The 21,164-nt window shown below is 36.8% G+C and overlaps 2 protein-coding genes across 10 annotated transcripts in view; one reads left to right on the forward strand and one right to left on the reverse strand.

Annotated features, from left to right (window-relative positions):
• Window positions 1–17,079, forward strand: part of LOC144303242 (uncharacterized) — a 303,577-nt gene extending 286,498 nt beyond the window's left edge. For all 5 annotated transcript variants that reach the window (XM_077881158.1, XM_077881159.1, XM_077881157.1 and 2 more), the window contains one exon: window positions 16,953–17,079. In XM_077881158.1, coding sequence (XP_077737284.1) covers window positions 16,953–17,060 — 108 coding nt within the window. In that variant the 3' untranslated portion in view covers window positions 17,061–17,079. The remainder of the gene's footprint in view (window positions 1–16,952) is intronic.
• WDR72 (WD repeat domain 72) overlaps window positions 1–21,164 on the reverse strand; it is a 220,510-nt gene that overhangs the window by 69,216 nt on the left and 130,130 nt on the right. For all 5 annotated transcript variants that reach the window (XM_077881151.1, XM_077881150.1, XM_077881154.1 and 2 more), the window contains 2 exons: window positions 18,566–18,645; window positions 12,615–12,816 (listed from right to left, as the gene is read on the reverse strand). In XM_077881151.1, coding sequence (XP_077737277.1) covers window positions 12,615–12,816; window positions 18,566–18,645 — 282 coding nt within the window. The remainder of the gene's footprint in view (window positions 1–12,614; window positions 12,817–18,565; window positions 18,646–21,164) is intronic.

Consider the following 21,164-nt stretch of genomic DNA (forward strand, 5'->3'; position numbering starts at 1 on the left):
CAAGTACTCTGTCAAGACTTGGACACAAGGGTTTCTTTCTATCTCCTGCTTTATCCATTCTCTACTTTGCACTGAGATATGTCTCATTTCTCCTCTTAATTTATAATAGTTCCCTTTATCTTACAGGAAAAAAATCACCATACCATAACCTTTACATTCTAGATGCTGCATCTTTTGGATCCAGACTAGAGCATCTTCATTTCCTGTATCTTGCCCATACCAAATTCATCTCCATTTCCTGACCAGGCCATGGAACCATTCCTTATCTCTTCTTATTAATCCTTTTGCCTGAAATATCCTTCTTGCACCAAGCTCCTTCTCATTGGTGTTATTTGGATCCTTCCAGAAACAGACGTTAAGATGGAGTTAGAAGTGCAAAAGGTTTCCTGGAGATTAACACTTGTGAAAGAAAAAAAGCAAAAACGTAATTGGATAAGTACCTCTCTACTCAGTATGCAGATCTGAGAGAGTCTCTCTCAGCCCAAAGGAAACTCTAAAGCAAGGACTGATTGTTAGAAGAGGCTTGTATGGGCTAAAAGTAGCTAGGCCCTTGTACCACCATTTTGCCCAGCCATTGTTCCAAGAAGAGTATGACCTCGGGAGGGGTCCTGGAGGTGCCAACAGCTGGAAGTTGTCAGCTAGCTACACTCCTCACCGCTGGGCAAGTAGACCTTTTTAATAGAGTGATCTAAGCAGTGCACCAGTCCATGTCTGCCACACCACTGTTTTCCAAAGCACATGTGAATGTCTAGTCCTGTGCAAAACCTACAAAAAGTCATCCTCAGGTGGCTCTCCATGCTTACACAACAATGGGAACTTTAGTATCTCATATTGCATTGTGGTCTCATTATGTTCACAGGGCTCTGCCTTTTGAAAAATAGAATGCACAGCACCTATCAAATAAAATATTCAAAAGAGGCAGAATAAGGGGCACCTGAGTGGTTCAACTGATTAAGCATTTGCCTTTGGCTCAGGTAATGATCCCAGAGTCCTAGGATTGAACCCTGACAAGTGGAGAGCCTGGTCCTCCCTCCTGCTTGTGCTCTCTCTCTCAAATAAGTAAATAAAGTCTTTAGGAAAAAAAAAAAAGAGGCAGAATGAATTGACGAATCGAAGGATGGACCTACCAGCTGGATGATTGATCAATACAATTGGTTATTTCCTACTCTGATGCAGAGACACCAAGGGAAATATCTTGCATAGGTCAAGAGATGTTATGAACATCTCAAAATATAATTTTAATATACTTTGAATACTAATTGTATGGATAAAATACATAAAAAATTAGCATGTTCTTTTTTTTAAGTATTTTTTTTTTATTTATTCATTCAGAGAGAGAGAGAGACTGAGAGGCAGAGACACAGGCAGAGGGAGAAGCAGGCTCCATGCAGGGAGCCCGACGCGGGACTCGATCCCCGGTCTCCAGGATCAGACCCCGGGCTGCAGGCGGCGCTAAACCCCTGCGGCACCGGGGGTGCCCCAAAATTAGCATGTTCTAAGCTAAGGTTTTGGAATTATGTCCCTAATCATTTAAATGAATGTATGTATCTCTTTTAAACCATTATTCTCATTTCCAGTTTTCTCAATTTACAGATGGGGGAAATAGTTCATTTATTTATTTATTTAATTTTTAATCTCTATATCCAACATGAGGCTCAAGCTCACAACTTCAAGATCAAGAGTCACCCACTCCATCAATTGAGCCAGTTAGGTGAACCTAGTTCATTTAATTTTTAAATCCTAAGATAAACTATGTTTACTCTGTATTGTAAAATAATAATTTCAATAGAAAATTTTGGATGTTTCTTTGATGACTTCCTCGGAGAATGCTTAGTAGCTCAGTAACGCACATTCTTCATTTAATCAGACAACAAATTGACTCTATGCCAGGCCCAGAGCCAAGCTTGGAGGACACACCGATGAGAGTGAAATAATAGGACAAGAAGTCCTTTTTCTAATGGAGGAGACAGAACCTTAATCAGAGGATTTACTACACAGACTGGGAAGTGCTATGACTGAAGTATAAACGACATGGGTGGAGCACAAAGGAAGGAACAAACATGAGGGATCCAAGAAAGGAACTTCTTTAATTAGTTAGGGGTTACCTATTTGGTTTTATCTCCCTATGCACTTTTACAAGAGGGGAGGGACAGAAGCAAGGAGAGCCTCACAATACCTAAGAATCCCTTTCCAGAAGGCAGTGGTTCTCAGCAGGATTGGTACTGCCCCCTAGGGGAATGCTCTAGGAAATGCTGAGCCAAGGAACATTGGTTTCCCCGATGATTGTGGAGATGCTGGCATTTAATGGACAGGGACCAGAAATGCCAGAAGTCATGCAGAGCTTAGGACAGTCCTTCACAATGAAAAATTGTCCTGACATTTTACATGGTTTCCACATATTCCATTGGACGTTCATGAAACTGAAAGCCCTGTTTATCATCTCCTGAGCTCAGATTCTTAACTTTATTTTACACATAGAAATCTTTCAAAGTTTGTAATATATCCTGAATTTTCCAGGAAGGCCACTAACCCTGTATATCAAGAATGGCTAAATCTGGCGGCCACTCTTGTCCATATCTTTTTTGTTGTTGTCGTTGTTGTCCATATCTTTGCCAAGAAAATCCATCTGCAGAGCTATGTCACTGACACCACCACCACGTGGAATCTGCATTTACAGCTGGTGTCCTAGCAATCGGATGTGTGCTGGTCAGCATTTTTATTATATCTTTTAGTGTGGTCATGCCCAAGCTTTTACCTATTGATACACATGTTATTTTATCATAAATTACTTACTCTTTATTTTTTCTTTAAATTCTATATAAATTATATATGTGGAGAGGTTATATTACTTACGAACTTCATTTTAAGATTATAAGGGGGGGGGGGTGCAATCACATACTATTGGCTATGGACTCCATGCTAGGATTGAGAGAGTTGAAAACCACAATACTAAAATTGTGGTTAAAATTTAAAATTAAAATTCCAAGACCAACCTCACTCAGATGAAAATAAACCTAGGAGGCCTGAAAGGTATTCACCATTACTGTGCTCTTACATATATTCTGCTAAGGAGCACTTTTACAGTGCCCCCAGATTTGCAGGGCTGTCTGGCTGGAGGACAGTACATATGAAAAGTCCATGTTCACTTGTATTAGGTAAAAGAGAAAAAAAGAAAGGTAACAACTCTTTAAACTAACTGCCTTCATTTCTTGTAGCTTTTTCTCAGAGTTTGAAAATGAAGTACTCTGCCTTGTTGTTGGTTTGTTTTCTGCTTTTTGAATTTTTGTTTGTTTGTTTTGTTTTGGGGTGTTTTTGCCTTCAAACATCTGACTATTAATTTTTTCCCGGTGGCTTTCTAGACAGATAAATTACTCCTAAACTAAATAGATAAATTTGAAGAAATACCTCTGAATTAACACTTTAGAAAAAAAAAAGTCACCCCTTTAATGATCTTTTCCATTCTCTTCCTACCTACAGACTATTAACATATGATTTAGCATTTCTTCCATTCTGCCTAGACTAGTTCTTTAATATATGTCTGTCACTGTCATTCATCATTCATCTGCTCACTCAGGCAACAAACATTTAATGAGCACCCATCATGCCCCACGTGGTGCATTAGCAGCTAGGAGCACAAGATTAATAAGTTCCAACTTTTGCCCTCAAGGAGTTCAGAGAGGTGGGAAGGAAAGGCAAATAACAAACAATTAGAGTGCCAGATGATATACACCATTTTAGAAGGCTATATAAGAAGTGTAAAAAGTAATGTAACTGAAAATTCCAGTACCTTCCATTGAACCTTAGACATAAGTGCTTACCAAGAGATTTTTTAAATTATCCAGATTGTTCCAAGAATGAAAATTGGGCAGATACATTGATGAGTTAAAATGGAAAAATAAGGCTCCTGCCAGCAAAGTGAATGACATTCTGATTGAATGGCATATTCCAATGGCATGAGGAGAGAAATGGATCATTTTTTCTTCAGCCAGCATTCTCTAGCAAGATTGCCTTGGCATGTGCCAGGGACTGTGCTATCTGCTGAGAATACAGAGCCGACTAAATCCTTGTTTTGTTTTTATCTCAAGGAATTTAGTTGTACCATTTTTTTCTTCCAGAACTAGGGATGCATATCCATATTGGCTAATGGGATTGGATTTGATGGAGGAACTAACAGCACACAAGTTCCAGGCTCAGGGATGGAATCAATAGGGAGGAAGCTGACCCAGCTGAACAGGTTGTCAAAAGGACTCACTTAGCAGCATAAGGACTACCGGCTACAAGAGATCAAGAGTGAGCCAGAAGTCCCAAGGGAGTCATACAAGCCAGAACCCAGGGTGTGAATCCAAATACCAAGGAAAGAGTGTTTGAGGCAGCTCCTTAAATACTCCCATGGAGAACTGTAGCAGAATGAGGAACAAGTGGACACATTTCAAGTGAGGCTTGGGGCCATCTAAAAACCTCAGACTCAAATCAGATCATGACAAAATGAGTAGTGGAGAGCCAAACAATCAACCATGAGGAAAGAGAAGTGTTCTGTGTGGTTACAAACTAGATTCATTCCTGTGTCTATTTTTAATTTCTTGTGAGCCTGCTGTGTATATCACTTGATCCAAGGATGGTGACGATTGGAAAACACAATTTCAGTGGGTATTCAAGCCTATGTATGGCCAGCTGCTAAAGAAATGCAATCAGCTGATTTTCCCTGTGTCCCTTTTCTCTTACTAATTAGGAGTTGGCTGAATCTTTAGTATATGGTATCCCATGGTCCATCCATTCATCCATCCACTCAATAAACACTTATTACCAGCTACTAGGTAAAGCATCATCCTAAGGGATGGGAGGAAAAAAGATAAATAGACCTGACCCCTGTCCTTGAGGGGTCACTGTTGGGAGGCCAGTCTGAGCTCAGAAGAACAATAGTACAAAACACATCGATTTCAGCGACAGAATCTAGATCACTTTTTCTTTGTCAATAAATTTAAATGGGTATGCAGACAATAATCAATAAAGTGGTGCCTGCACAACTGTTACCAAGGAAATATTTAACTCAATTCCTTGATGCTACCGTCTGTGTGCAGTCGGGCCAGGTTGGCATTCTGATTGCTCATGAGGAAAAAAGACGATGAAATACTCTAGTTCATATGCCAAGATGAAAATCATCAATCTCAATCTCTGTGAAAGATGAAACTACTTTTGGAAAAAGAACAGTGAACTCTATCAGTCTTTCTAAGGCAATGCAATCTCGTAGATGATACAGAGAGGGCAGAGGCAGTGGAGAAGTTCAGAAGAATTTATATAGGGGAAAAGGGAAATGATGAAATTTCTCCATCAGTTTTACAGGAAGCTAAAAATAATACAGGACATATATTCAAATCCAAATGACAACTGTGTTTTTTGAAAGGTATGTAATGTATTCTAGGTCTAAATAACTGATTTGCTTATCATAAATAAATTCATCTTCATCTAACATCTAACATATGAATACCTTGATCTTTCTGTAAGGTTATGCAATTCAAATTGATCTGTAAAATAAAATTTTATATTTCCTCTTTTCTTCCTCTGCCAACTCAACCCAAACCCCCTTTGACATATATATATATATGTGTGTTTTACTATATATATATATATATATGTGTGTGTTTTACTATATATATATTTACTATATATATATAGTAAACCTTTAAAAAAAAACCTTAGGTAAAATCTACACCCAACATGGAGTTAAAACTCCCAACCCTGAGATCAAGATTCGCAGGCTCTACTGACTAGCCAGACAGGCACCCCTGGGTATGCTGAATCTTTTTTACTTCTAACATTTCTAGTTCCCAGGTGTGGAACTTTCTGTTTTTTAACCACTAGGACTTATATTTATATAAATTTAAATTCTAAATAAAAGGCTTTAGTATTAAGTACATCTTTAGTGGAATAGCTTATAGTGCCACACCCAAAGGTTAGTAGAAATTAGCTATTGGATATTTGTTTGATTTATTTCTTCATGAGAATCCTTCCCCTGTTGTTTTGCCAAGTATCTGGGTTCCCGCTGCCTTGTGACCCCCAACCTGGGTAATGCCTATCTCTGTAACTGTCATATAGGAAGCACATAAACATTGGTAAATATTTGTTAACTTTAGAGATAGTGAAGGAGAATTGTGGTTAAGTGGGAGGCAATGCCCACTAGGGACAACAAACCCAAATTCTGAAGCCATGCTGAATATTTTTGACACCTGGTTCTGCTGTTTGTTGGTAATAAGACCTTAGGCAAGATACTTAACTTTTTTATATCTATTTTCTCATCCGGGAAATGCATATACAATACTACCTATTCCCATGGAATAAAGGATCAAATAATTTGAGGTATGTGAAGTACTTAGAACATACTAAGCCTGGAGCATCTGGGTGGCTCAGTTGGTTAAGTGTCTGACTTCAGCTCAGGTCATGATCTCAGGGTTCTGAGATGGAGCCTCTGTGCTTAGTGGGAGTCTGCTTCTCCCTCTGCCCCTCCCCAGGCTTGTGCGCGCATTCTCTCTCTAATAAATAAATAAAATCTTTAAGGAAAGAAAACCATACTAAGCCACATTAGTGTTAACTGTTTTTTTTTTTTTTAAGTTTTATTTATTTATTCATGAGAGACACAGAGAGAGAGAGAGGCAGAGACACAGGCAGACAGAGAAGCAGGCTCCATCCATGCAGATAGCCTGACATGAGACTGGATCCTAGGTCTCCAGGATCACGCCCTGGGTTAAAGGCGGCGCTAAACTGCTGAGCAGCACCCCCTCCCCTGCTCCCCCTCCACCCCCCCGCCCCGCGCCCGGGGTACCCTGTTAGCTGTTTTCTTGTCATTATTTTTATCGTTATTCTGGAAGGCTGAGGCTTAGGAAAGGAAGGCATTGGAGCAATGAGATTCAAAGAGGACACAGGTGTTTTCCAGAGAACAAATTAAAAGCCTATGGGTTTCTCTGTAATGTCCAGGTTCCTTATTCATTACATGTATTAATCAGATGATTCTTAGGAGAAGAAAAAGGCATAGGTGTCTTCCGTACTCTTAGCAAACAGTTATCTTCTCCCACTCCAACTTTTTCCTTGGCTAAATCATGTTCATCTTTTAGGTCTTGGATTAAACATCTTTTTTTCTAAGAAGGCTTTATGACACATGCATAAACATATATAAACACACACACACATACACACATACACACATACACACCTCCTGATGTAGCTTAAGGTAAGTTTGGCAATGCCATTTACATCTTCTTTGCTTAACCTTGCATTACCAGTCTTATCTTCAATCCATGATTTCTTGGCAAGAAATTTTTGTCCATTTTCTGATGGTTAGTTTAGTTAATACTAGAAAATAAAATCTATAGGTCATCTAGACAGGGACAGTTGAACACAGCAGGGACAGCCTTCTGTTAAGTGGGTTTTCCACTCTTCTTTCAATATACCTAGAATACCATATGTGAGTCATACTGCACTGCTTGACATAGGCATCAAGTCAGGGTACCAGGGTCAACAAGTATCAAATCTTTTTTTGTTTGAAAAAATATAAGTATAGACTTTCATTATCTTATTCATCCATATCTAATCTATCAGCAAATACTGTAAGTTGAACCTTCAAAACACATTCAGAACCACCATATTTTTTCTAAGCTGCCATCATCTGGGTTAGCATAATGGCCTCCCCACTGGTCTCCTTGCCTTTATCCTTGGCCCCTGAACTGCAGGCAACATGATCTCATTCAAATATGTGCCCTTTGTTTGTTTAAATCGTCTTCTATCTTGCTCAGAGAGAAAGCCTAAGACCTTACTATGACACTCAAGGCTTTCAATGGTATGTCCCCCATTACTTTTCTGCTTCCATAAAGAAGAATTCATTGGCCTTCTTGTTTAGCCTGGAGAGCTCACAGAGGATGGAAGATGCATTTACTATAAAGACAGTCAAGAAAGTTTCCCTGTGAGGTAGTTTCAAAGCCTTTCCACAACTAGGCAGATATCCTTCTAAGAAACTCAACAGGCAGAGGAAGCCTGTCCTGATCCAGTCCTTCTGCTGATGGGTACCAGGACCAGAAAATTGTTCTGTTGAGTAGATGTTTATTTCCTTTACTTACCACAAATGCATGGTTTTATTTAAACAAAGAGCACATTTTCATTATTTAATTTTGTAGAGAAGTCTTTGAAAACGATGCATGTAATAAAGATTATTTGCAGTACCCATATTTGATGCATCATCTTCATGACTACACAGTTTAACGTGAATTTAAATTCAGCCAATAATTTCAAAGTGACAGTTTTATCTACAAAGCCTCCATTTCTATTTCAACCAATTTATTTAATGGAACAATTTAGAGCACTTGTTTAAACTGATCCAAATCACACTCAAAAAAAAAAAATAAAGGGAAATAACTTTCAAATGCATTTTAATAACAGAAACCACTGCTGTTTTTAAAACAATGAATCTGAGCTTCAAATGTGAATGTTAATTCTACAATTTCTTATTAAATAGATGAAGAAAGAGAGCAATGTAACTGTTATAAAAATGTAAACTCAGATAAAGTCCAGCACACATAAATTCCATGAAATATTGATACACAAGTATTAAGACCTCAAATAAAATACATGTTGTGAAATGTAACAAGTGAAAACACCAAAAATAAATAAGATACAAAATTGTAAAGTTCAAATACACATTATACTTCAAATCTTACTTCACTTGATTTGCATTGCTTTCTAGATGAATCTCATGTTCAAAAAGTCCAAGAAACCTGGTGATTTTCTTTATTATAAGGGTGGAGACAGCAATGATTGAACACTCTGCATTTTCTTTGATAATAGAAAGTATGATTTATGAGAGGAGAATAAAAATTTAAGAAAAAACACTCAATAAATTATTCAATTCTCAGATCATGCTGATTTAAAGTAAATTTCCTTCATGCTGCCAGTATGGAAAATGCAGTTTACTGGATTAGAACACAGAGTTTAAGAGACTATATGGGTTTGCCTCCCTGTTTTTTTTTTTTTTTTTAATTTTGTGACTCTAGACAAGGCACATCAACTCTTTTAAGCCCCACTTTATCCATTTTTGAAAAATGGGATAATAATAGAAACAATGTCTCAAAGTACAAGATATACACTACTAGTGGCATTGAAGATAGCAGACATAGGGATAGACTTTTTAAAAATACTATTTATTTTAATGTGTCTGAGAAAGATAAATAATTAGTATGTTAAAAAATGTACAGAGGCAATTTCTCAGGATAAGCCTGGGTAGCATATGGGAATCTCTTTTTCAGAGAGTAGTTCTTTTCAGTGCTCCTCTGAAGCTTCATTTCTATGAACATGGACATTTAAAAAACTGCAAAATTGTTTACACAAATGACTCAAATGATGGGCAGAAAGTCAGGGTTCATATGAATTATGCAAGAATTAAAGGGAAAAGTAAGGTAACATTCAGAAAGTACTTAGCATAGTTTTTGGAGTATATTAAGAGCACAGTAATTGCCATCCTTATTATAATCTATTATAATCCTTATAATCTATTATTGCCATATTACTATAATGCAAATCAACCAAATGTACTCCACTCTAGCATAAAAGGAGCTTCTGAGTATCCACACATAATAAAGCCATCTATTACTTTCCAAACAATTTACTAATAAGATGCATTAAGAAACTAAGAAACCAAGGGGTGCCTGAGTTGGTTAAGCTTCCAACTCTTGATTTAGAGTCAGGTCATGAGATCCAGCCCGGCAGTGGGCTCCCCATTCAGCAGGGAGTCTACTTGAGATTCTCTCTCTCCCTCTGCCTCTCCCCTCCACCTCTCAGCCCTTGCAGTGTGCATCCATGCATACGATCTCTCTCAAATGAATAAACAAAATCTTCCAAAGAGAGAGAGAGAGAGAGAGAGAGAAGAAAAGCTAAGAAATCAAGAAAGAATAAAAGAAATGATGTTGGGGAAGGATGAGGGCAGGAGCTCACAAAGGACAAATGAGCAAGGATCTGAAAATAAAACAACATAAACCATTTGTCATAAGGATATTTGGTAATAGGTTGTAGTGACACTGGATCTAAGTAAATTTGCCTACAAACTCTGAGGAATAATCACACCTGGGTGAATAGTACCTACACCATCCCCTTAATCTTTGTGGGTTTTTTTATATATTTTTTAAGATTTTGTTTATTTATTCATGGGAGATACAGAGAGAAAGAGAGGCAGAGACACAGGCAGAGGGAGAAGCAGGCTCCATGCAGGGAGCTCGACGTGGGACTTGATCCCGGGTCTCCAGGATCACGCCCTGGGCTGAAGGCGGCGCTCAACCACTGAGCCACCAGGCTGCCCTCCCCTTAACCTTTGAATCAGGACATTTGAAATAAATAAAATCACTTTTTTTACTTATTTATTTATTTTAAATCTAACCAGTAATGCAGTACATACAGCTTAATAAAGGTACAAAACTTTCCTGTAATTTTACTAAATTTCTTTGGCTAGTTTAAAAAACAATTTTTGTTTGTTTGTTTTTTTCCAAATAAAGAGAAAGAAAGGCAATGTTAATATCCATTATAATAGTGCTTGGAAATTTTCCTTTTTAGTGCATGTTATGTGTTTCCACTTAATTGCAATTGCAGTTTGTATTTTCCAACAGGCAGTATTTCCCACAAAAATATGTGCTCAGCATTTGTGAATGTTTCATTTCTTTTAAATAAAATATTCTAAATTTCATCCACCAATATATAAAGCAACTTTAATATCTTTGTATTCTAATGTTATCACCAATTAATGTTAATTTTCTTTTAATTATTGGAAAAGGTTCATTCAGTAATGATCCAAAGATAGTTAATATCTAACTTAAAATCCAGATGTCTTTAGTCATGACAACACCAAATTCCATAGTATATTTCTTATACCTGAAAATTAGTTGGGAACAGAAGACAGCCCAATCTGGTGAAACTTCAAATAGTGGGTAAGCCACGTGATAGTGGAACTTATTAAAAGCTTCAACTTGATAACCCACCATGAATTTCTCACCCAGAAAAGATGGTTATGGGCCAAAGGATAAGGTATAAACTCAAGCTTAGGGATAAGGCATATAAATGCCACCTAATGACAGTTAACATATGATGAATGATATGAGCGGTCTTTGGGGAGCTGGAAGAAACATAATGACACTACAGGTGCCTCACCAAATGAATCAAGAACCCCCATGCACTTACCGAAAATTAATTTAAAAAAGGACATTTCTCTTCTTGCTTGAAAGGTGTAATACAACTACAATTACGTGATATGATCAAATGAGCTCCGTAAGTGGGTGGATTTACCAGATAATTAAAGCTAATTTCTGGACAAGAGACAAACAAATGAATTGAAATTGCCATTGAGCTTTATCAAATTGCTTATTGAATTTACCATCTTCAGTGACTTTCTTGGCACTAGGAAATATTCTATCTATTTTGATCTTTGGCTTTTGCTTAAAAAGGCTTTCCCTGTTACATATACTTTTTCACTATTTAATGTAATAGATCTTTAAGAATATCCTTTTTCACTATTTAATGCTGTCCCAATCAGTAATTTTATAAAAATAATAAGAAAAAGCTGTAATAGATCTTTAAGAATGACACCTGTTCTATGACTCAACATTTTAAATATAGCAACATTTTTCTGAGTCCCAAATAAATAAAAAGAAAATCCCTTTCTGAGGGCTAAAGAAATATTTAATAATTTTTAACAACCTGGAACATGTAAATTTGTAACATGTTTCCCTGAAAAAAAATATTTAATTATAAGTTAACTTGTTCATCAAAAGCTTACTGGTGAAGTTGAAAACTAAATTTGGGGGCAGCCTGGGTGGTTCACTGGTTTAGCGCAGCCTTCAGTCCAGGGCGTGATCTTGGAGACCTGGGATTGAGTCCCACATTGGGCTCCCTGCATGGAGCCTGCATCTCCCTCTGCCTCTCTCTCTCTCTCTCTCTGTCTCTCATGAATAAATAAATAAAATCTTAAAAAAAAAAAGAAAAATTTGTCTTCTTTCTTTTTAACTATTTTTTTTTTAAGTCACAGCTAATGGGCTCAAAAATCAATTAATGTTTTACAGCAGAAATTGAGATTCACTTGCTAGCCATGAACAACCATAAACATTATCATTATGAAGTTACAATGACAAAATTTGTTACAAAATCAAGTGGTCCACCTATAAATCAGTTTAATTTTAGTTTCTACTACATTTCTTATTTTTAGAAAAGAAAAAAAAAAGCTGGCACACGGCTACTTTCAAGGTAATCAAGTGGAAAAAATTTAGGACCCATTATTATGAAGGTATTCTTAACATATGTCATTAAGCTATTAGTGTTAATCCTGTTTTCATTTTTAATTATTTAATTTGAAAATATTTCTATAAACAAATTCAATTTGTGTTCTAGAAAATATTTATTGATTATAATAGAATTTAGAAAAATTTTTTAGAAACTTGAAATTATCAGAAGAAACTGATAGGAGAATAGGTCAGAAACAGGACACTTGGCTCAGTTTTTGCAGAAATGATATATTGTGAACTCATATTCTGAATGCACTCTAAGTAGTTGAAAAAGTTCTGATGAAAGTGCATGCCAATAAATTTTGCACTTACTTTGCAGAGGCCAGGTGTCTGTAGCACACTGTAACTGTATCTCCTCCCTCTGGGTCCATTCTGTCTTCTGCAGGATCTGCCTCATCTCACAGTGAATGTCCTCTGTCATGGACACTGGTTGACTGCTGACTGGTGTCTTACTCAAGGTCTTCATATGCTGTTGAACTTCCGCCAAGAGAACGGCTTGTATTACTTCCGTTACCTATAAAGTTTTTTTTTTTAATAATTTTTTGTTAGTATTATTACAAATGCTTGGAGTCTTACATCAAACTAAGAGCCTGGCATCTTCACTTAAATAGTTTTCATAGAAAGTGGACCACTCCCTTCCACTAGAATTAGCATCTGAAACAATTGAAATGCAGATACTGAGCACTGGAACCCAAACCATTTCACACTGTTCTATTAACACTAGAGATTCTAAAAGGAAAGTTGAAAGGAGTCCTCAGTTTTCTTTAGGATTCTTTCTTCCCACCAGAAGATAAAGAAAATTAATTTGAAGATATTATATTGCTCATAAAGACAAATTTATCTCCTCTAAGTATGTCTGGCTCTAAAGCACTATTTAGCTAAAAACACTTGATTTAAACTTAGGTTTAATACAGAAAACTAAAGACAAGATTTTAATAATAAATCTCACTAAATTGTGTGTAGGTGTACATGGTTTTACAGAGTTCAAAGCCTTCCTTCCAATTATTATATATATCCAGTCAAGGATCGGTGATTGGGTTGAGGGGAAGGGGAATGCTTGTCACAGGCATCTAATCCAATATCTTCTTTTTTTTAAAATGAAGAACCTGGGATATTATATCCCATAGATATGGTGGACAGGCCTTCTGACCCCTGATTTCTACATTATTTGTATTATATGTCCTCCCAAGTTTCTTTACCTTTATTCCTTAGTAAAACATCAGTGACAATGCAGCTTAGTCTCTTCCTGTCAAAATATGAGGCAAAGTCCAGCAGAATTCAAATAAAGCCAAGAGCCGAATCAGTGAGACAATAGGAAGGACACCACTGATGTCAGTGAACTTGGGACACTTTTCTATTATCCTTCTTTGGGTGACAGTTAAATCTTTCCTATGACCACACCCCAATGCCTACTCTTTTTTTCCCTCAGAAGACTGCCCTGTGTCAAGTTGACTCATGTTCCACCATTGCCACCATCCCCTCTGCATTATCCCCAGTCTACCCGTAGGATACCTTCAGCTAGGGCTTTGAGTGGAACAACACCAGCTGATCTAGAGATGCTGACATCAAAAGCAGAAAAGGTATTCAGCTAAATATTAATTCAGTCTTGTATGTGCCATGGTAGCACATGCAATCTTCAGGTTCCAGGGACACTCAGAGAGCTTAGCTTACGTTGATGGCAAATGCTCTCTTGAACTGCCTGCCAGGGCAGAAGGAGCAGGGTGCTTGACTTTTAAATATAGGAAGCTACATAAAAGTATCAGAGCAGCTTCCTGATCTCTGATCATCCCCTGTTCTTGTGTACTCCAATGTTCACACTCAAATACTTAGGTAGGTTATGAAAAAAGGCTAATAGAGGATGTGTTTTTACTATTGCTACCAAGTCTACCAACACTGCAGGACTTCCTGTCACAATACAGGTAGGCACAGGATCCTTATTATGCATATCCTATGATGAGATACTCAACATTGTAATAACTATTGCAAACCATGGTTCTAATATACAGTTCTACATATTATGATACTGGTGAATCATGCATTAATATCTACCATGTGATGATATATATATATATTATGTATTAGATATATTTACAAACATATACTTTCCTCTATTAAAATAAATGAACCGTGCTTATTATGTATATCATATGATGGGACAAACTATATTAATTATTCATGAACAATTTTGCATCACCGAATTTATTTTGCTTTAATTTTGTCACACATTTTATTTGATAACACTACTTCCAAGATGAGGATGGTATGGTAGAAAGAACTCTGAATCAAAAATGAGAAAGCCCGAGTTTCTGATCCAACTATTACAGTTATCACAAAGGCAACTTTTGCCAAGTCATATACTACTCTGAGACTTCATGTCCTTCCTCATAAAACAAAGTCCATGATGCTGAGTAAGGCTAGGATGAAAACTTTCAATCACAGAAACCTGTATGGAACTTGCTTTGTCCCTATCTATAAATCAGGAGGATATTGATATCTTCAGACCTATAAAACATCCAGACTGTGGCCTATCCTTCAGAATGTGCAGATTGGCCATATGCTCCCATGGGATCATGTCTGCCTTCTCGCACTGGAATTATTACCATCTCTGAGGAGCAACTACAATGCGATTTAGAATGTCTGATACCACTGGATAACAGCTTGGGTCAATATTCTTTCCTAAAAATATGTAAGGATGTATGCAATTTCATTGAATATTTCTAATTATTGAATTGATATATCATGACCACATTTTTAACTTTGTATTTTGGGGCTTGTTGACATATTTGCCATTATCAATGCATATTATAAGAATAAATAATAATAAATAAACAATGAGTACAACTGAAAACAAGAGGAAGCTGAAATAATTGAATAAAACGTATTAACCATAATGAATAGGATACTCAGTCACAAAACTTAAAAGCGAATATTGAATGGCATACACCCAATTAGCAACAAACTCAAACCCACACTTTGTACTCAGTGTGAAATCAATACTCAGCATGGTTCCAATCCACGGACAGATGGTACATCTTATAAGCATGCAATAATGTTATCACAGTATCTGGTATACAGTAGGTATTAAATAGATGCTAATGGAATTGAAATAGATTCTGTACTCAAAATATAAAGTGTAGAAAGTAGAATTTATTGATAATTTCTGACTATCAATACTTAAATCTCTCTAGTACATAAATATAGTAGATACATTTTGAAGGTAGTTAGTAGGGATAGAATTTTCCCCAACAAAATATAAAATTTTTAGACAATATATTATATAATTTTTTGAATTTAATAGTGAGCTAGAACTGAAAGCACTATGGCTATAAAGCTGTCTTCCAAATGCATAGAAATAATTTTCTTTGAAAAGACAGATGTGTAAAGCATTACACTCTTATGAGGGAATGCGTACAGATTTAAGTGAAGATTTACAAATCCATTGGCTGGAAAGAGACAGCCACAAATCTGGGTCATATACTTATTACTAGAGTATTACTATGCCTAGGAAAGCTAAAAATTTTAATGGTTTTCTGCTAAAACCTGGACATAGCAAAGTTCTGTAAAATAGCACAGAGCATTATGAAGACTCATGAGATCTCCTGTGGCCTGCTTGTGGTTCCAATGTCCCGATTTTCTAGGAGAAAAGCATTTTCTCAACACTCAGTTTCACATCAACTTTTCATGTCTTTGCATCATCTCCTGTAAAAGCAATATTTGTTCCTAGAGACATGGATATCATGATTTCACCCACTGGTGTTAGATTATAAAATCTAGTGAAGCTTCAGAAACACACAAATTAGCAATCCCAAAACCTTACTGTTGCTTTTCCAGCTTTTATTTCTCTGTTGGGTAAATTTCATGCATTAGAAGCAAAAGAGACAATCTCTAGACAAACTCATTCATCTGCAAAATTAACAGATTCTTCCCCCTTCCATAAAGTACCACCTCTTCAATTTCTGAGATAGGATTTTACTCTTTTACAGAAGCATTCCATTACCACCTAAAATAGGTTAAAAAGTAGATTCAGCTTAACATGATTTGACTAACTGCTTAAATGAACAGCTTTATAAGGTATTGGAAGATTGGTTAATGAAGCATTTAAATGAGGCTATAAGAGCCTCTGTTGTTCCCAAAGGACCCAGGAATTATCATTCCCATTTTACACGTGAGGAAAATAATCAACAAGTTACATTTATCTTCCAGAATTATTCATCAGGTTAGTGGCAGAGATGAGAGAAGAACTTTGAAGCTTAGACTACCTATAAAGTGAGTAATAAGTGCTCTGGTAATGTTTGTCACACTGCCAGACTTTTACACAAGGTCATACAATCATAGAACCTTAAAGGTCCATTAGTCCAAACATGTCCAAACCACATTAAAATTTATATGAAGGTCAAATGAACAATTACAAAAGATCTTTAGTTAGAGCAATTCAGGATAAATTTCCTGTTGAATTCTTTTCCTTCATGATTTCTCCCCCCTCATTGAGGAATTCTTAGGCTACTGGGGGGAAAAGAAATCTTACCTTTAATAGAGACTCTTAACTGATCGCTAGCATGCTGATAAAGTCAACATGTACTAATGTTTATTTGATTGTCACAGAGGCTTTTTGCATAGCTATTTATTCATTCATTAAGTATTTATTGACAGGCTGCTGTGACTACTGCTTTTCTGGGCATTGGTGATGGAAGGGTGAATGAGATGGACCAAGTCCCTGTTCTCAGCAAACTTCTAGGACAGCAAGAAGACAGAAGATAAGCAAGCAAAAAAGCAAATGGCATCACTTCCATTAAAAGCAATTGCAACAGGGATGCCTGGGTGGCTACAGTGGTTGAACGTATGCCTTTGGCTCAGGTTGTGATCCTGGGGTCCTGGGATCAAGTGCTGCATCAGGCTCTCCAGAGGGTGCCTGCTTTTACTTCTACCTATGTCTCTGCCTGTCTCTCTGTGTCTCTCATGAATAAATAAATAAAATCTAAAAAAATAAATAAATAAAAACAATTGCAACAAAGAAAATAAAACCAGGGTGATGCCCTGGTAAATAGAGGCATGGGGTAGGGGAGGGTGTGGTGAGAACATGAGTCAGGGAATCAGGGAAAACTTCTTTGAAGAGTTGTTTTTTGAGCAAAGACCCAAATGATGAATGGAAAAATGAGAATTCCAGCCCAAGAGCACCGTAATGGCCTGAGGTAGAAATGAGCTTTGTGTATTGTAAATAAAAACATCAGTGTGGCTAGTTAGAGCTTCAGGGGAGAATGATGAATGAAGAGGTTAGGCTGGTGGCAAATCATGTAGAAACTTGTAGGCCATAGTAACAAGTTTCCCATTCCAACTGTGTTTATTTGGTTTTGTAGTGTCAACCCCACACTGTGTCCTAACACTCTTTGTTTTCCTGTAACTAAGAATAAACATTTGTAATTGGAATTATTGCTATGCCTGTCTTGCAAATTTGACATTAAGTTCATGAAGGAGAATAAAGTTCTGATAATCATTCATTTAATCAATGCACATATATTTATTTATTTATTGTACAATGTACAAAGCTACCTGGTAAGCTTTTAGGATCCACAAAAACCTTCAAAGAGATAAAAGGACTTAAACTGGGCCTTGAAGAAACCCGTTCTCTCAAGCAGCTTACGGATGAGGTAACTCTCAAGGTAGAAAAATGATTCCTAGTACCCATACCAAATTCCTAAGCCTAGGAAATTTTATGTCATGGCAAATGTTGAAATCAAATAATAGACAATTTGGCCACAAATTGAATTTCTTTCCTTTTTTTTTTTTTTAAGATTTTATTTATTTATTCCTGAGAGACACAGAGAGAGAGACAGAGACATAGGCAGAGGGAGAATCAGGCTCCCTACAGGGAGCTTGATGAGGGACTTGATCCCAGGACCCCGGGATCATGACTGAACTGAAGGCAGCCACTCAACCACTAAGCCACCCAGGTACCCTAACAAACCGAAATTTCAATAGGCAATAAGTTACCTGTAACAACAGTAACCTTCCCTCCTGAGGCCCTCTATTCATCCCACCTCATCTGGTGTGTCCTTGCACATGTCATTTTTCACTTTTTCCCTCATTATCAGTCTCTGCATTAGTCCTGTTACATGAAATGCCCTGGGAAGAAATATTTTGTAAGGACAACAGTAGCCACTTACGGGTACTCTCAGGTTAAGGGCAGTATGAATGAACCACTCACAGAATGGAAAGGAAAGCAAGGAGCTCTTCTAATAACTTCAAGAACATGCACTGTATCATACCTGCACAGACTGGTCTCTCCAACAGGAAATTAGCTTCAAAAGTGAAATATCAGCTTCAGGTGTATGGGATTCATTCTTACCTAGAAATACAGAAAACATATTTGTATCTCAAGAGTATTAAAAAATGGATACAACCCAATGATCCTTAACCCTGGCTGCCTGTTAGAATCACCTGGGGAGCATTTTTTCCATAAACACCAATGTCCAGGTTCAATCTTTCAAAAATTCTGATTTAATCAGCCATGGGGGGAGAAGAGGGCAGGCATTAAGTACTTTGTAAAAGTAACTCAGGTGATTTTCATGTGTGACCAGAGTCAAGAACCATTTACTAATTTATATGTATTTCTAGCAGTTATGCTAATACATATTTACATCAAATCAAATTCATCCTTATGCCCTAAACCCATCTTTGTAACTTTTGGCAATGGAGTACAATGAATAATGATCCCACCCAAAGCAGATTGCCAAATTTTACAATTCCTCCCTCATGCAAATAGATCCTGAAATACTACCTTCCCATGAATCAGCACCTATCACATGGAAATCATATAAAAGATTTCCTTTGATTTGTCCTTACCCAGCTATACTACTTTGATCAATAGATATAGCACTTATGTTTTAATTTGACTCATTTTGTTATGTATTGTTTCTCTTAAGTTTGCCCTTTTGAATGTCCTTTCTATCTATTTGCCTTAATGTTCAGTGTGAAATTTTAAGAGTGAGCTAGAGCTTGGTTTATTTAAATTGATCCAGAGAGTGTCCAGCAGCCCCCTACACAAAAAAGCACTTAATAAGTGCCTTTTCATTAATTGAAAATGTACATATTATCATCCAAATGAAAAATTGATCAATTAAGGCTTTCTGATGGCTAAAGTATATTATCTAGGTGCCAGATCCTGGGAGTGAGATAAGGAAAAATGATGATGGCTTGCATTGGAGGGAAAATTACTCTAATTGTCTATTTAAATTAATATATTAATATGTGTTTGAAATTCTGGCATCAACTCTTTTAGTATTAGTACAGTGTGCTTTTCATTGAATTACCATTTTATACATTAATAGATATGTACATGTGTGTACATATGTACAAATATATATTTTCTAAATGTTTTATATTTTATACATGTATTTTTACATATCACATTAGTGGTCAAGGGAAGTGTGATAGAAAGTATTGAACATAATGTGAACTGAGAATGTTATAGAGATATATAAGAAACTTCTGACTTGTTATTGATATCGTTATTTTTCCCTGATGGAACATATGATGTGAATTTGAAATGACCAAGACCAGTGCATAAAACATGTAAGTACGATGGAGCATTATGATTTTGAAGTCATATTTTCCATTGCTTCATGAGCACAGCAGGTAAGAGAAAATTTTCTTTTGATCTCTCTCCTTCCCCCCCCTTCTCTCATTCTGTTGACCTTGTGACTCTACCATCAAAGCTAAATATTGGTCTCAACTGTAACTACTTACTGGCATCATGGGGTACTTCACAGTGCACTTTAATGTGATGTTAAAATTTTAATATGAGGTAGAAATGAGAGCCAACTTCTCTTGGCAATGTCAGTGAGCTAAAGAATTAATTGCAACATCAGGGGGAAAGATAAAAAGAAAACACCCCAGGCTTACCAATATTACTGAGTCACCATTTTTGCTGACAGAAGTGGGTATTGGTTCCTGTCAACTCTTTAGAATGAGCACCTCAGAGCATTATTTTATTCTTTAGGCTTGACTCTACCAAATTAATAGCATAAAGTAAACCCCTCCTTTCCCTTCACCTCCCATCTTCCAATTATTAAAACGCAAAACCATGTTTCCTTAGGACCTGAGTGAATCTGAAATGCTATAAATGCCACCTCTCAACAGGCGGGACACTATTCAATAATAACACTAGTTGCTCCTACTGCTCTGGTTGGGGCCCCCTTGGCTCTGCTTAGCAATTCTCTTGGTCTTTGCAGAAACCACTTATATAACGCCTTAAATTCTAATCCTTTTATTAATGTTATAGAAAATGAAAACAAGGATAAATGCCCTAAGGAGAGCTACTACTTAAGGAGGAGGCAGGCAACCCAGGCTGGGACCATTTAGAGGGGACAACAGTTGTAATCATAACTGAGAAGCATGCTGACATAATGCAAAGAGCAAGTGGTTTGGGACCAGACAGGGTTGACCTGGAAGCCTGACTCTTCTGCTCAACAGCATTTTGCCTCTGAGTGAGTCATCTAACTTCCCTGAGTTCAGTTTTCCTAAGGATACCACAGAGATGGTCCCTTCTACCGTTCAAGTTTGTTTATATATTGAGATAGTATGTGTAAAGCCATGAGCATAATTCTTTGAATATACTAGTCACTCAAAAATTGGAAGCTATTAATGAACTATCACTTTAAAATATTCCAAATATTCTTTTCAATAACTTTGAGAAGGCAGGCCCCTATGTACTATTGTTCAGAGCATCTAAATGTATCGATCATTTACTGCACAACTTTGGATACACCATGCACACCAAGTCTAGAATCTTATTCACATTTTACAAATATAGTAAATACTGCTTTTAAAGGAGTAAAAAACATGCCCAAAGCTGCATAAGTGGTA

This window comes from Canis aureus, chromosome 32 (assembly GCF_053574225.1).
Source record: "Canis aureus isolate CA01 chromosome 32, VMU_Caureus_v.1.0, whole genome shotgun sequence".
NCBI lineage: Eukaryota > Metazoa > Chordata > Mammalia > Carnivora > Canidae > Canis > Canis aureus.